Source organism: Serinus canaria, chromosome 8, assembly GCF_022539315.1.
Source record: "Serinus canaria isolate serCan28SL12 chromosome 8, serCan2020, whole genome shotgun sequence".
Taxonomy (NCBI): Eukaryota; Metazoa; Chordata; class Aves; order Passeriformes; family Fringillidae; genus Serinus; species Serinus canaria.
The window spans coordinates 10303754-10319728 of NC_066322.1; the positions used below are offsets into that span (position 1 = coordinate 10303754).

The 15975-nt window shown below is 49.9% G+C and overlaps 1 protein-coding gene across 7 annotated transcripts in view; it reads right to left on the reverse strand.

Annotated features, from left to right (window-relative positions):
* Positions 1-17: 17 nt before the first annotated feature.
* The window catches only part of ST3GAL3 (ST3 beta-galactoside alpha-2,3-sialyltransferase 3), a 171256-nt gene continuing 155298 nt past the window's right edge, over positions 18-15975 (reverse strand). For all 7 annotated transcript variants that reach the window (XM_030226393.2, XM_050977790.1, XM_050977792.1 and 4 more), the window contains one exon: positions 18-4217. In XM_030226393.2, coding sequence (XP_030082253.1) covers positions 4128-4217 — 90 coding nt within the window. In that variant the 3' untranslated portion in view covers positions 18-4127. The remainder of the gene's footprint in view (positions 4218-15975) is intronic.

Sequence of the window (15975 nt, forward strand, 5' to 3'; positions counted from 1 at the left end):
GAAAGAGGCCAGCCAAGCTTGTTTGATAGCTTTATTGCTTCTGTGATATGACTGAATTGATGTGACATAAGCCGGCTTGGAGGAGCCTGCAAGACTCTTACCCTCCCTGCCTAGAGGGAAAATTAAAAAAAATGCAGAAACTAAAACTAATTTTAAAAACTCATTGAGTTCTTGCATCTTGGCTTGGTACAGTACCGGCAAATGCACTGGCCTTTTCAAGACCCTGTGCAGGCTGTGCAAGGACCCAGAGCCCAGAGGGGCTGGGCAGTGGCCCCAAAGGGGCTCCTGCACTGGAGGACATGTCTCTAATACTGCGAGTGACACACGCTCGGACCGACAGCACACGCTGCTGATGCCTGTGGAGCTCAGCGTGGTGGCTGCCTCCCTGCCAAACACTCTGGAAGCCCTTGTCCGTGTCCAGTTCTGCCCATACCCAACCCAACTGCGCCCATTTGACACAGATGGCCCTGTCCTGGCACCTTCCCCCACTCCCAGCAGCGCTCACACTGAGGGGGGGGCACAGCATGGCCAGGCAGGGCCTCTCCACTTCTCCCTCCAAGGAAGGAGACACTGGAAGTCCAGAGATGCTGGGATGAGGGATGCTGGGCTGGATCCCACTGCTGCCTCATGCTACCTGGCCATGGTGCTTACCTTTGGCATGTGTGAGCTTGAGGCCATAGCATGGCCAGGCCTAACAGGGCGAGCTGGTGGTGGGATCCCAATGCCAGTGTGGTGGGCACGGACACAAATGCACAAGCAGCTCATGGTGTGGTCAGCACAGCAGCAGCAGCTCTCCAGCACCTCCAGTCCTCCAGAGCAGCACATGCAGGCTGCCCTGCAGCTCCCCAGACTGCTCTCTGCACCAGCTGGAGCAAAACCCACTGTGGTCACCGGCCCCTGATCCCCCTGTGTTTCCCTGGGCTGTCTCTAGGCAGGTTCCCTGCCACCTGAGTGGCCTTTCTGCACCACAGCGCATCAGAGGCACCAGGCAACCCCGCTCTATATTTAGGCTGTGGAGAATTCCCCTGGGCTCTCCCTTCCGATCTGACAAGGTGAGTCACTGCGAGGGAGAGGCCAAGACTCACATCCGTCCCACTGACCCTGCTCTGACCCGCGCGCCGCTCCGAGCTGCCGGGACTGCAGCGTCTCAAGGGCGGGAGGTGGCTGCAGGTGCACCTGGGGAAGCAGCCAAAAGAACAGCACCCAGGAGCAAAACCCAGTGCTGTGCACTGCTCCTGGAGCTGGAGCCCCATCACCTGGCCACGGGCTGCTCTGTGGTGTCAGTGAGCCAGAGGAGAGTCTTGGTCCCTGAAATGCTCTTTCCTTCTGCATGCAGGTGGTCCTGACCCGCCACAGTCGCTCTGGACCATGCACTCTTCTATTCAACTTGGGCTTTTCTGCCTGGAGACCCCTGACAAGGTGGAGGGAAGGGCTTGGAGTCACCTCCTTGGTCTGTAGGGTCAATTTCCCATCAGGACCTGTTCACGGCTGTGGTGGAGAGCTGGGATGACAGGGAAGGCTGAGCAGTGGCCATGCTGTGTCCTTGGACCTGGAGCTAGGGAGCTGGAAGATAAAAGTGCCCTGGAGCTTTGTAGTGTTCAATAATGCAATTGAACAATCCTCTGTGGGGGTCCCAGCAGAGACACCAAAGGCTATTCCCTCCACCTTACAGATGCAGCTGCCCACTCTGCCATCTCAGCTCACTGCAGCCCATGGATACAGCCCCAGGGCTCTCATGGCAGCTGGTTAAAGCATGAAGACAGAGAGTGGGTGTCAACCCTTCCCCAGCCACAGCCTCAGCCAGACCCAGACCAAGCATTTCCCCTGCCAGCATGGCTGGGACTCAACAGAAGATGGTCCCAAGTCCAGGCTGACACCCAGGAACTGCAAAGGGAGGGTTGCCTGGTGAGAGCCATGGAAATTCAGTCCCATGGAGTCCTCAAGAAGGAAAAACAAACTGGGAGATACTTAAAAGGAGTATCTGCCACAGCATATGCTCAAAAGCCTGCTGCAAACCTCACAGAGCATCCTGAAAGGAGGCATGTCCCTGGGGGAATGGGGACTGCCTGGCTGGGAGGCCGGAGCAGTGGGGATGGGACATGGGAAGGGTAAAGGGAAGGAGAGCCTCCCAGCATGCCTTCTGCAGCCCAGAAGCAGCAGGAACTTGGAGCTGCTCCCAGATGACAAGGGAAACAGCAGCCACAACAAGAAGCTGGGCCAGAACTTGCCCCTCAGCAAGTTCCTTGGCTACAGGCACAGCAGGCAGGAGAGGCTCCTGAGGGAGGCATCCCTCACCGCTCTGTAAGCAGCACTCAGTGCCGTGTCCTGGGAGCTGTCTCTGCCTGCAGCCTGGTCTCACACATTCTGTACTGTTTGCTGGTCTGCCCCATGCCTGGGTCACTGCCTGCCCCTCCTGCACACCCCCTTGAGGGTCTCAGGTCCAAAGCCACAATCCCTGCAATCAGCAGGTGCAGAGTTGGTCTAGGAGAGCCATGTGAGCCCTGCTCTCAGCATTCCTTGCCAGGGTCATGCTCCCTTCAGTCCAGAGTTCAGTCCAGAGCAAAGCAAACTGCATTCCTTGGGCTATGTCAGACACAGTGTCAGGACCATGAGCCCAAGCCATACCCTTCTGGGATCCCCCTCCACTGACCCCAGCACCAGCTGGCTGTGTGCCAGTGCCTTGACACCCAGGTACTGGGACAGTGCCTGTGCGTGCACTCCAGCCTGCTGCAGGCTAAGAGAGCACAGGAGCCACTTTCCACATGTAACAGCTCATTCTCTTGGCAACCTCCCTTCTGCCCACGCTCTTCAGGTGGAGACCACCCTGCTGCCCTCGCACTTGGCCACGTTGATCAGTTTATTCCAGCTCCTCTGAAATACGTATACAAATCAAATGTGCAAATAGTGCATCTTGGGACCAAGAGGGCAAAGGAAGGACGTGCTCCTGAGAGCAGGAGGAGCAGCAGTGCTAGAGAAGCACGGGAGGAGCTTGGAAATGGAGTGAGCAGGGGCCGAGCAGAGGGTGAGAGTTCCCATCAGGTTCCATCATCATTGAGGTCACACGTCGCTTAAATAGGGAACATGATTGAGTCTGGAACATAAAACAACATCTTCAGCAGTCTGCTCTCAAACTGTAAAGCTTGAGATCTCTGCTCAAGATCTGACCTCCTTCCAAAGAATAAATTACTCCCCTCCCACACAAAACCAAAGCAAGATGCTGTCCAGAAACAGTGACACAAGTCTGCACGGACTCTTCAGGGGCCCTGCACAGCAGGCACAAACCAAGAGGCCTGAAAGCCTTCAGCACAATGGGGCAGGCTCCTCTGCATCGTGACAGGCAGGAAGATGGGAAGGGTCTGCTGTAGGCAGAGAAAGCCACGGCTCCCTGCTCCACCTCGGGGTCAGGGCAGAGGCAGAGCAAATGGCTATGGAAAACACAGCCAAGTCAGTGGCTGCTGTTGCTGCCTCTGTGGAGGATGCGAGTAAAAACGCAGAAAAACAAACCCATGCTCATCTCCATCCAGAAGCTCCAAGTGGAGATTGAGAGGAAGCCATTATTCTCCCTCCAAATCATAGCAGCACCAATGACACCGAAGTTTTGGATGGATTTGTTTTCCTGGGGAAAGATCAGAGGCTGGTGACAATGCAGATGGAGCATGAAGAGGCCAGGTTTTTCACAGGGCTGTGCGCAAGCAGACTTTGCCTCGTACCTTGGTATTTCTAGTATGGTTCCAGAAGAGTCTTTTAAAAAATAATACTTTGTACATTCAGGCTTTGCTCCCTTGGGGCAGCATCACCTCCCATTTGGCACTAATCATTGTATTCACAAACCTTTCTTCTCTCTCCTGAGTCTTTCCTGTCTAATTCAGGATGCAGAAGATCTGTCTGTGATGCAGAGTTCAAGAACTGTCCACTCAGCCCCTTGCCCACCTCCTGCCAGCTCTAGGCCTGGAGGTGGGAGATGTAACCCTCGTGCAGACTGGCAATGCAAAAGGGTCTTCCCAGAGCACCTGGGCATCTCTGTGTGTCTTCAATGAGGTGGGATTCTTGCAGGGGGCTGCCAGTGCCTGCTCCCAGAGCTGCAGCGTGTCTTCGTCTCCTCCCTTGGACGCAGTGGCTGCAGCCACTCAGATCCCACTGGTCAGGTCAGTGATGACTCGGGCTTTCACCAGCTTTCTCAGAAATTCCTTCTCCCGCTGGATGTTGTGCGTCCAGGACTGGAAGAAAATGAGAGAGACAGGAGGTCAGCAACTACTCTGGCCAAGCATGCTTCTGTCCCTCATGCCTGGGAGAATGTCAAGGACACAGATCCTGCTGCAGATCAGAACAGCCCTTGCATACCAAGAAGCTCCTTTTATGTAAAGCTGACACAGTCAGCAGGGTCAGACCTGTGTACCTCAGGTAGAAAGTTTCCCCATGGGCTGGGGGATGTTTTTTGGCATGGTGAGATCTGGGCAATCCAGGTCCCTTGGGCAGATGTGCCCTCCCAAACTGCTGTACACAGGAGCCCAGCAGCACAGCACTGGTGATGGTCTATGCCAGGGAACAGAGCTGGCAGAGGACACAGTGGCAGGACATGTACCCACCACACACAGCGCCCTGCCAGGCCATGGCACTGCATGGGGGTGCATGCAGCTGAAACACCCCAAGACCACCCCCATCAAAGCCAGCTCTTGCTTCTGCTAGCTCTGTCAAGAGGAAATCACATGCTAAAGGTTACACTAATACAATGTGAAGGGTGAAACGGCCACGTCTCATGGCAGGCACTTCAGAGCAGTGATTGCTATAGCTGGTGTCAGCCCACCAGATGTGTTCCTTGCAGCAGGCTTGAGCTGGGATCACAGCATCTGCCATCACTTGCCTGTGCTGGGACTATTGAAGCACTTAATGAAAGCAGGAAGTGGTTTGTCACCATGGAGCCCAAGGCAGAACAGGGAAAAGCAACTTTCCCCAAAATCTCCCAACAGGACAAGAATCACAGTACATGATTTTGGCACAGTGCTCTGGTCAGCAGGTAATCTAAGCTCTAAATACAATCTGGACCATGACAAAATCACTCTACAGGATCCTCCCTGAAATAGCCTCAAACCAACAAAGCATCAGCCCCATGAGCCCACTGAGGGCACTCTGTCATAGGTATTGAAATCCAGTTTACCCACTGCCAAACCATGGGCACCTGCCTGCAAGGCACTGATTGCATATATCATGCACAGTGTGCATGTGGCTCTCTTGTCATCCTGCTTATCCTGCCCTGTCCTGTCTGGGACAAGCAGCTCTCAGCCATGACTGCTGTGTGGCACTGACAGCCCCAGGCATGACATGCACACAGCGGGCTGACAAGAGGTTCAAGGTCCTTCTCTACATCTCCAGCACATTTTGGAAATATCTTTCTTGCTGCTACTACACATTTAAAAGTCACTTCCATCCCCTCAGTGCACAGGAATGACAACAGTTAAAGCTGCTAAAGAAACTTCAGGCAGGTAAAAGAAGTCTTTGACTTCCTCTGCTTCCAGTGGCACTGTTACCTGAATGCTGGAAAGGCTACACCACTACAGGGAACAGGACCACACATGGAGAACTGTGTTGGTGCTCTTTGGGACTCTGGAAATGCATAAGGCCCTATTTCTAAACTGAAAAGGTACTGCCCTGAAACAGTGCTTGGCTTCAGCTAATGTAAAACCAGAAACTGACAAGTGGCACTGGGAATAAGGGTTACAAAGGCTTGTAAAAGGAAAAAAACATCATTTCCAGAAAGCAGCACTGGGAATGATGGTGGCACAGAGAGAGCTGGGAGAGCAGGGCTGAGTGTTGGAGCCAGAGAGCCAGGATCCCCCAGTGTGCTGGAAACAGTTCCACATGTGACATGTCAGCTGGGGGCCCTGGGCTTGGCCCCTGCCATGCAGGTGTGTCACTTGTGCCAGCACAGCCCCCTGCTAGGAAGGCTCAGCCCCGGCAGGGGCAGCTGGGTGTGTGGGTGAGCTCCTGCCAGAGGCAGGCAGCACTGCCTGCAGGCACAGAGGCCACGCTGGGACACCAAGGCTCAGTGCATTCACTTGCATCTGGCTGGGCTTGTTGTTGAAACCTGCCTGGAGCACCAGGAGCCTGATACCTCATAGCACAGTCTGAACCGTCCTCCATGCCTTTCAGCCTCATCGCACAGTCTGAGAAGACAAGTTCGTGTTTGTGTTTTTTGTACAGATGAATTGGGGAAGCAGCCACTTGTAGGCAAACTCAAACCACCTAAAATGCCACCTCAGGCCATGGGCAAGTGCCTTATCTGATGGCAGGAGGAAATCTGCTTTGTGAAAAGTACAAGTGGAGCAGGAATTTAAGTTCAGGAGGTAGATAACAAAACTTTGGGTGATACAATTGCAGTCTCTCCCATTACAGCCAGGTCTGGCTCCAGCACTCACTGCAAAGCTGCTGGCAAGACCTACCAACCTGTGGTTGTTCAGCACCCAGGCTGCCTTATACCCCAGGCACTGCCCCTAACTCCTTTTTACAGGCAGACAGTCACACAAAAGGCCATTCAGCCTCTGACCTGATCCATGGATCTTAGCGATGTCCACATCAGTACTCTCTAATGTCTTGTGGTTAATGTAAGCCCACAGAGGAAGAGGTTCCCTTGTGAGAACACGCTTTCATCCCTCCCAAAGAGCACTATCAGGGCACTCAGTGCAGTGCTGCTCCCCCATGAGCAGCACGGGCAGGAGGGATGAGGCATGTCTCCAACACCAGCTCCGGTTACTGATTACCCAGAGGGACTCACTCATCCCACTGACAGACCGAGCTGATCAGACAGAGGAAGCTGCATTCCAGCACCAGCGGCGGCAGTGGGAACAAGAGCCAGAGCGGTTTTCTCAAAAAGTGACAAGAAAGCAGGCACCTCAGTCCCACTGCTCCAACAGAAAAGGCAACAAAATACACCCTAAACCCCAGAAGGTTTCAGGGTGTGGACACCTCAAATAGCACCATGGGGATGCACCTTAAATAGCACACACTGCCAGCAGAAAACTCCAGCTCTTTTCTTGTCAACCTGCACCTCAAAGACAGTGATGGAGCAGTTTAGAGCATTTACTGTCACCTCCACCTTCCTGTCTCTGCACATCACCACCACTGCTGCAACCTGGCAGACTGGCTCTGCCCTCTCTCCAATCCTGCTCGCATCCAATGCAGCTTCCACTTGTGGAATCAAACAGGCTGCTTGCCTGAGCCCATAGTTGGAGCAATGAACTTTGAGAGGAGGCTCCAGACCCCTTCTTTTTCTCCAGGGATCAGGCCAGGATTTCCTGTGCTTTGGGTCTGTCTCTGAGTAGTGGACGTTTGCCTTTTCCAATGGAGAGCAAAGCAGAGAGAGCAGAGTTACTCTGCCAGTGCTGTTATGGCTGTTTATCCCAGGGAGGTGGCAGTGGCTCTCAGTGCTTGGTCACAGTTATTAGATGAAAATTTATCATCAGTTAAAGCCACCTTTCAGGGTTATGCAAATGCAGCAGCCCCAAACCACCTATCCTTTTTATCTTGACAATTCCACAAAGAAGCACAAAACATCATCTGTCGCTTCAAGAAAAGCCAAGTAGAATATTTTAAGCCTCAGCAAATGTTCCAGAGACAAACCCAGGAGGAAGGTAAGCTCCCCGTCTGTAATCAATTACAGTCAGGGAATGCCTCAGCTTCAGACCACATTAGTCTTATCAAGCATGCTGCAATTTAAATACAGGAACACTGAATTAGAGAGAGTGAGTCAATGAGGAATGCATTCAAGAAAAACAGCAAATTGTAGAGAATGAGTTTTCTCAGTTCTGTTACATCCTCTGTATTTCTGCATGTCAGCAGCATTTCTCCACAAAAACCTGCACAGAAACCAGAGCAGAGCAAGAAGTGCTACTTTACTGGCAACAGTTGGTTTCCAGTCTCCACTAGTGCTAATTTATCTTTGTCTTTAACCTTCACTGCCTTGTCTCTAGAGCTGCTTAATTTTCATCATCAGACTGCCCCACTGTGCTTGAAACTGCTTGGGATTCACATGTACTGAAACAAAAGGGATGGCTGGGCACCCTCCTCTTCTTGTCTTTCGGGGATTTACTCACAGCTCCTTTGTGCCCAGTCATTCTTACATCAACTTTAAATTTCTAACAGCTGTTTTCGCTCCTGCTTACTCTTACTACATGCACAGAGAGAGCAACTGTATCTCTTTTTAGTCTTCATTTTACCAAGTTAAACAAGGAACGCCTTTCTTCTACCAGAACAAGCTGTTCATTTACTCCATGAAAACTGGGAAATCTCACAGAATTATAGTAGCTCCCTCTGCCCCTATTTACTCCAGATTTACTTCTCATGAGCTAGGAAAAAAGGCTCACCAGTGCCTCATGCAGAGGCAATTCCCTCACTCAACAAGAAGTTCTTTCCTCTAGTCTTTCCAGAGCTGTATTTGTCTTTTTTTTCCTCCCCCAGTAACAGTCTGGCAGCCTGAATTATTCTGTGATTTATTTGTACCTATCTAAGCACTTTCCTCCTCGGCTATTGCCAAATAATGGTATCCCAGATTAGAGTCAAAATGTGTTATTGCCCCAGATAGCATGACCTTCCATTCATAATCTTAGGTTTCACGCCACCCAATTCACTTCTGATCTCAAGGTACTCATGGCCTTCCTGGATGGTATTTTGAGCCTCCCTTGTATTGACCACACCTGGTTTTGTCTCATCACAAATTCCACTTGCACACCATTGCCTTCTGTGCCAAAAATCATAAAAGCAAACACTAAACATGACCTCCTGCAGAGGAACTCCCAGCTGTCCATTCAGTGCTGTCTTTTGTGCTCTCTCTTAGAGAGACTATTCATGTACAGGTGTTGCACCAAGCCCTGCTTCTGAAGCTGAACTAATGATAATATCTCAAAGGCACAGGATTGCACGCTTACCTGAACTTCTGACAGGCGGGACCGCCACACTTCCCCTGTCCCAAGAATGATTTTCTTTTCAATCAAATAAAGATATTAAAGTAGTTTCTGTAACCTGCCCTTGGTAAATCCATGTTGTGTTTGCTTTCAGGATTTAAATAGTGTTTCATTTAAACTCTGCTCTGAAGTTCTGAACAGTACCTCTGAGGCTGGTTTAAGTGTTCTGTATTTGACAGGATTATTTTCCTTGACTTGCTCCCATACCCTACCCCTCCCCCCCCAAAAAAAACCCAAAAACCAAAAACAAAAAAAGAAGGGAAAAAGAGGTATTATATCCACTACAAGCTAATCCTGTGGAACTTGACAGATTTATTGTGGACATTTTCCTCTGGACTTGCAGCTTAATTGGCTCAAAGTGGAACAGAGATCTCTTGGGCTCTCACACCTACTGCATTAGCTTCAACAGCTTCTGCCTTTCAGTGCTGACCCAGTAATTTTAGCTTTCTGTGAACTTCTCACCGTAAGCGACCCTTTCCCTCACATTCATCATATCATCCTGATAGAGGTAATATATATATTCATGTGGTTCCTACTTTAATCCTTCTGCTTCCTTCACCTCCTTGGATGTCAGTCCTGAGAATTCTTTCCTTGCTTCCTTATTAATTGTTTCTCAGTAACACTGTTCAGTATTTGCTAATTTTCCTTTGCAACATCTAATTGAATTTGACTTTTGTCAGTTCCTACTTCATCTCTGTCCCTTCCAGCCATCAGGAGTGAAGCCTTTTGATGCTCTTCCTCACTCCTCTATTACTTCCACTTTGAAGCAGTTCTTTATGAAATTATATTTACAGCCTTTTTCTGCCAGTTTTCCCCTTGCTGCAAATATGAATCACAGATAATTATTGTACTGTCACAAACAAGACTTCAAGTCTACAATAAGTCCATGAACTCTTCAGTGAATGTGTTTTTAGTAGCCCATTCTCCGAGGCTAGGCCTAAATTCAGAGAGATCAGAGTCTGCATGCATGCCCCAATTCCACTGAGCACCCTGCCACCACTGCTGAGTCTATATACAGCCCTGCTTATCAAGCTCCCTTCTTTTGGGAGCAAAAATCTGAGTTATATCATCCCTTCTGTTGACTTTCCATTTAATTTAACCATGAAGGCACTTGATCAAAGGCTATTACCTAAAATCTCCCTCTGCAATGTCTTCATACATGCTAAAAGCAGCTGTGAAAGGCCCTCAGCTCTTCTCGTGCCCTCCCAGCTGGTGAGAAGAGCTGTGCCAGCCACTGTGTCTGGGAATACCTGGGCTCTCCTTTTGACAAGGAGATGTACAGCCCTACTGTACATCCGTGGCAGTGCCATTTCTGGGGGCACCCAGCACCCCACAAACATCTGTGTTCAGTGCTGAGGGCAGTAGCTGGGCTCTAACCCACCTCTGTAGATGTTTTACTGCCTTCTCCTAGAGAACTTGTCCAAACCCCAATTCTGCTTCTGTCCATTCTACAGCTGTACTTTCCTTGCCGTCTTGGTGCTCAGTGATATCCTGAGTGTCCCCGGACTTCTGTCCTTCTGAACAAGGCAATTCTGACCTGAACCTGTGCTCTGGTCAGGGCTGCTATTCCAACAATCTTTTCCAGATTTCTATCATATAGACACACAGTCCTTATGCACAGGAACAGCATGTGAAGCCTTTGCTCAGCCCCAACGCTGTCAAACAGGTGGCTTTTAAACAAAGACAAAAATGTATAAACTTCATCAGTCATCACTGCCGGCCCCAAGAAAAAGCACTGCCCTTTCAGAGGTGCCCCTGCCCCAGCCCCTAACCTCCCCCTCAAAAGCTGACCTCCATTTCAGTCTGCACCACTCCTTGTACTGCAATCACAATTCATCAGCCAGGCTCCAATAGCCATGTTTTCAGTCTATAAATCACCACGCCAGACATCTGCCCGGCTTTCAAAGGAGTTTTGTTCTTCTTGTTGGCTACCACAAACTTTAAGGTACTTGGAAGCCTGAAGCAGCCCTACCACCCCCTCCCAAGCAACTTGTGTCGATTTAAAATGCAAAAGGCGGCTTCCCAGAGAGAGCCCAGATGATGATAAAGCACTATTGTCTGTGCCTTTATGGCTCAAGACTCCAAACTCGATGTTCGCGGACAATTCTGAGAGGTAGCTGCTGTCGGGGAGAGACAGAGACAAAGCTGTGTGTCACTGCATGCTGCAGGCCACCTCCCCGGCCCTTGTGACAGCCCTTGCACAGGCTGAATGAGAAGTGTTACAGGATGGTGTCCTCAGCATCCCACAAAGACCTGCTGGGGAAGGGGCCAGGGATCAGAAAGAAGCCATCAAAGGCTGCCACCCCACCTCCCCCTCAGGTCAGGCACTGAGTCACTGAGGTGCTGGGCACAGCTGGATCAAAGGAGCTGACACCTCCAACAGCAGGGCTGGTGCTCGACCTGCTTCTCCAGTAAAAAGGAGACTTGCCAGCAGCTCCACTGTGGGACACAAACACTGCAGGCAGGCTCTGCATGAGCAAGGGTGGCTTTTAACCATGAACTGCCCTTTCTGCCACTCCTAAGTGTGCGAGGCAGTCTGCAGCCAGCTGCTGAGAAGACCCGGCCAGGATGTTCCCTGTGTGGCACCTGAGGTAACTCCTTGCTCACACTCTTGCTCCTGCAAGAAATGACCAGGGATAGAAGCTCACCTCTGGATCATGAGGCTTGAGAAGACTGTGCTGGGGCAGAGCACATGGACAAGGGATGCTGGGAGCCTCTCTTGTGCTTCGTTCCCATGATTTAGCACAGCCCCCTGCTCTCTCAGTTTCATAAGCTGCTTATGGATCTGTTTTTACTATTCTAAACAGTCACTTTCCCATCCTTAAATAATTTCTATTTCACTCTATTTTAAAATTATTCCTTTTCCTCACCACCATTTCCACGTTTCCTTCACTATGTTCCCAGTGGGTCTGACACTTCTACATTAATAGAAGACAGTGACCTGTGATAAAAATACATTTTTATGGAGTGCTTGGACAGGAAGCATTACAGGACCCGAGCAAGACATAAAAATACAATAAAGTATATGAAAATCAGCTCCGATAGATTCATTGCCATGAAAACAGAAACAAGTGAGCAGACACCTTGGCAAAGACTCAATGTTTTGTACAGCATTCATGGAAGCAGGCAAGGGACAAAAGCTGTTGCAGTTACTTGGAATAGGGAAAATAGTCACTGAACAGAAATGACACACTTGGCCATTCTACGTTTTGCAAGCGAAAACAAAGAGATGGGATAGGAGCTGAAAAATCACCTGTGTGAGTTTATACAACAGCACTGGGTCTGTTGGGCAGTGGAGTCCCAGGAACAGATCAGAGAACACAAAGTGCAGGCCAGGAGTCTGCACCCCAGCCATGATGGGGAGCAGCTGAGAGACAGAAGAACTGGCCTAGAGGCACAGTTTCAATTGCATTGATCTTCCAGCTCACACCTGAAACTGAAAGCACCACCCCAGTGTGCTTCCAGCTCTCCAGAGCACACTGAGGAACAGAAAAGGTCTCCTCCACCAGCTCTTCCTGGACATAACCCGGGCAAAATACACTGAGCCACCCAGGAGAGAGGGTGAAGAAGCTATCTAGTACTAAATTAGAGAAATTAACTCTGACAAGCATCCCCAAGCACAGGAAAATCCATACATGCTTGCAGCCATACTACAGAACAGAGTCCCAAGACCATACACTTCTCCTTGACTATTAACAGTGATCAAGCTCCAGTGCATCTCCCTCCTTGCAGATCCTTTTCTTCTGGGGCAGGCAATGCCTGCCCAGCCCTCAGGAGTTGGAAATCCTAGAAGACTCAGTGCAGGCAGCTGGCTTCTGTGGTAGCTGTAGCAGCACAATCTTGGACCTTGAGAGCCTTTACTCCTGTGGGCAATGCACAGGTTGAGCTAAACTATGGACTGGGCATGCCTGTTTCTCCTTTGGAAATTCAGCTGCCAGTGCCACAGAGCAACAGGAAAAATCAGATTCATTTCCACAGAGATTTTATCACCTCAGTCTTGGCATGGGAGAGGCATCTCCACCCAGCCGTGAGCAAGTGAGTGCATTTTGCTGGCCTTTTTTTATATAATCAGAACAAATTCCTTGGAGATGACTCACAGGGTTTCAAGGGTGTCCAGAGAGATGTCAAGCAGCCTCAAGTGTAAATCAGTGACACACCTTGCTGAGAGGACTCCTGCTCACCAGCAAGCTCATTTGCCCTGATCAAACCAGGCAAGGGAAGGGGCTAGAGGGAGATTACCCAACAGGCTCCCACAATCCACACACACGTGTGGCATCTCCAGGCCCAGGACACTGCTGGTGTTTGCATTTCCTCTGTAAAGACAGTGATGTTTTCAGGGTGGAGCTGGAGTGCTTCCCTGCAGCTGCTCTCTAGGCTTAAACACTGAAGATTTTCAGACATTCAGGCTGGAGGAGCTTGACAGTCACTGAGGAGATCTGAACTTCAGAAACAGAGGTTCTGTCCCACCAAAGCCTGGTCAAACTGCAGGGGTTTCTACCTGGGATGTTCACTGTGGTGGAACACCTGTATCCCATTGCAGTTATTTCAGTGCTGTAATGATGCTATGTTAAGCAAACCTGCTCCATTCCCCTGCCCAGGAATGAACACTCCAACCTCCATGGGTGTGCAGGCCAGAGGACAAAGATGATACTTGCATCATTTCAAGGGATAGCCTGCTTTAGTGGCTCCTTTAGAGGCTGAAATGTAGAGGAGGACCAGGAAGAACTAGGTCTGGACACCATCCCAGAGGCCCAAAGTAACAATGAGGAAAATCCTGTGGATGCTCTTGGACCTTTAAGTGTCAGAGCAGATGAAACAGACAAATCCTTGGTGGGGCTTGGCTCTGGGTCAGTATTCTTTCACTAATACCAAGGGCAAGGTTTGACACAAGGTGCCAGTGCAGGTCAGTCTCCCCATTTGCAAGCTGCATGCAGGTGCACACAGCAATGTCAAATCCCTTCCATCAAGCAGGTGCTTCCAGTTTGGAGTGGGGCAAATCTCTATTTCTGCATTCTTTGAAGGCAACTGCAGAAGAACAACCCAGCTATTATGCCCTTCACCTTTCAACTTCACCCTCAGATGACAAACAATTACCAGCTACCATTAATATTAAATAGGAGAGAAAGAAACGTGATCCTCTCTTTGCTCTTCACATTCCACAATATCACAAACAATTTGTCATATTGGGAGGGGCAGAGGCAGGAGGAGCATTAATTATTGATACTTGGGAACAGATGGCTTTTCTTGTACCAGGGCAGTGAAATGTAAGAAGAGCCCATGGGTGAGGATGTGAGGATTGGATGGGCAGACACATATCAGGTAACCAGCCTTCAAGTGGAACAGGAACCTTCCTCCTAGAACCAGCTCCACTGGGCTGCAGAGCTCCCAACAACAGCCCCAGCTGCAGAAACAAATCCACTGACATCTGAATTACTGAGGCTTCACCAGAACCTTTCAACGCTCCCTCACCTCTGTACAGGACACGATGACTGATGGCTTCCACAGCACAGCCCTGGCAAGTCAGGCACCAACTGCTCTCTCCAGGAGACTTCTCTGGTTGCATTTCATGCATTCATCCTCATCTAACTATTCCTGAGACCACATACAATGTCCAAGTGTGACCTCCTCCAGCCTTCCAGTGGCCTGGGATCCCGTTTGGGGTGCTGGCCTCCAAAATCAGAGATCCAAGTGATGTGGATCTGCAACCTCAACCAGGGACTCTGTTATCCAACTCTTTTTGCCAAATTTTCCCATTGATTCATCTAAGGACCAAATTCTTGTTAGTTCCAGTGGTGTCCTCATGTCCAAAAGCTGACCATGGGACTGATGTCCTTATGAGACAGGAGAAACAACTGGGCAAAGGTGATTCTCCACCAAAGGCAGCTGATTCACCAGACTGAGAACAGTGGCACCAAAAGATTTTCCTGAAACTTTCTTGAGGAGTCTCTGTACTCCCGGCTGGATTCAGGCATCTGTAGCCATTTTCACTCTGGCCTAGCCATCTCTTTGCTGGAAGACCAAGGGACCAGCTGCACTGCCTCAGACCTGGGCCTGGGGAGCCCAAGGTCCTGTCTCTGGCAGTGGTTACAAGCAGATGGTGATACCTCCTCTACTACTGCAAAAGTTATATTCCTTAGCTATTTTCCATTCAGGGATTTCTTAAGCCAGACATCACCTCAATTCAATTTACTTCTTCGGACATACCCCTCAAATCCTCAAATAGGCACTCATTTTCCCAGCAGGACTAATTAAATCCATGGTTACTCCATTGAGCTAAGCAGACTCTCTTGCCACCTCCACAGGCCCACAAGATACCTCAGGAACACAATGTCAAATCCCTTGGTGTATTGAGGACCTCCTCACAGCCTTTTCCTAAACTCTGTTCCCTTAGCCTCTGCTGAGAACTTCATGCTTCAAAGTCTCATTACTCTCATAATCAGACACACTCTTCTCATTTCTCAAGCTGACTAATCACTGATTTATAATTTCTCTCAGTCTGCCTAGGGTCATGCAACCTGCAGCCTGTGAGAGTATTAAGACACGTACAGTCCTGTGATTTGGAAAAATACAACTTCCCAGCTTCCCTCCTGGTCTGAATCAGCGGTAAAGTCCTTGGGGTGAACAAATGCCAGGTGCCAGGAGACAGCCACTGTCCATGAACAATACAACTTCCCACAGTGTGGAGTAGGATAGAGCAAGTTTCCCTACCCAGTGAAGAGGGAGAAGCAATCTTGAGAAGACCTGGGTCACCTCTGTGCTGGGAAAGAAGGAGCTCTCCCATAAAAGCAGCAAACCTTCCCACTATAGAAACTTTGACCAGCGTCCAAGCTTGCTCTAGTTTGGTACAGGAAATGGACAGACCTGAAGATATCTATACTGCTGCATTATACCAATATGAGAGCTTTTATTCCTCCAAAAATGCTGTTTGTCTCACTGTGATAGCAGCAGAAAACGTGTTTAATGTGGACCTGTCTTTACAGAGCAGTCTCCACAAAGCCCAGTAGTGCTCACACCAGTGAGG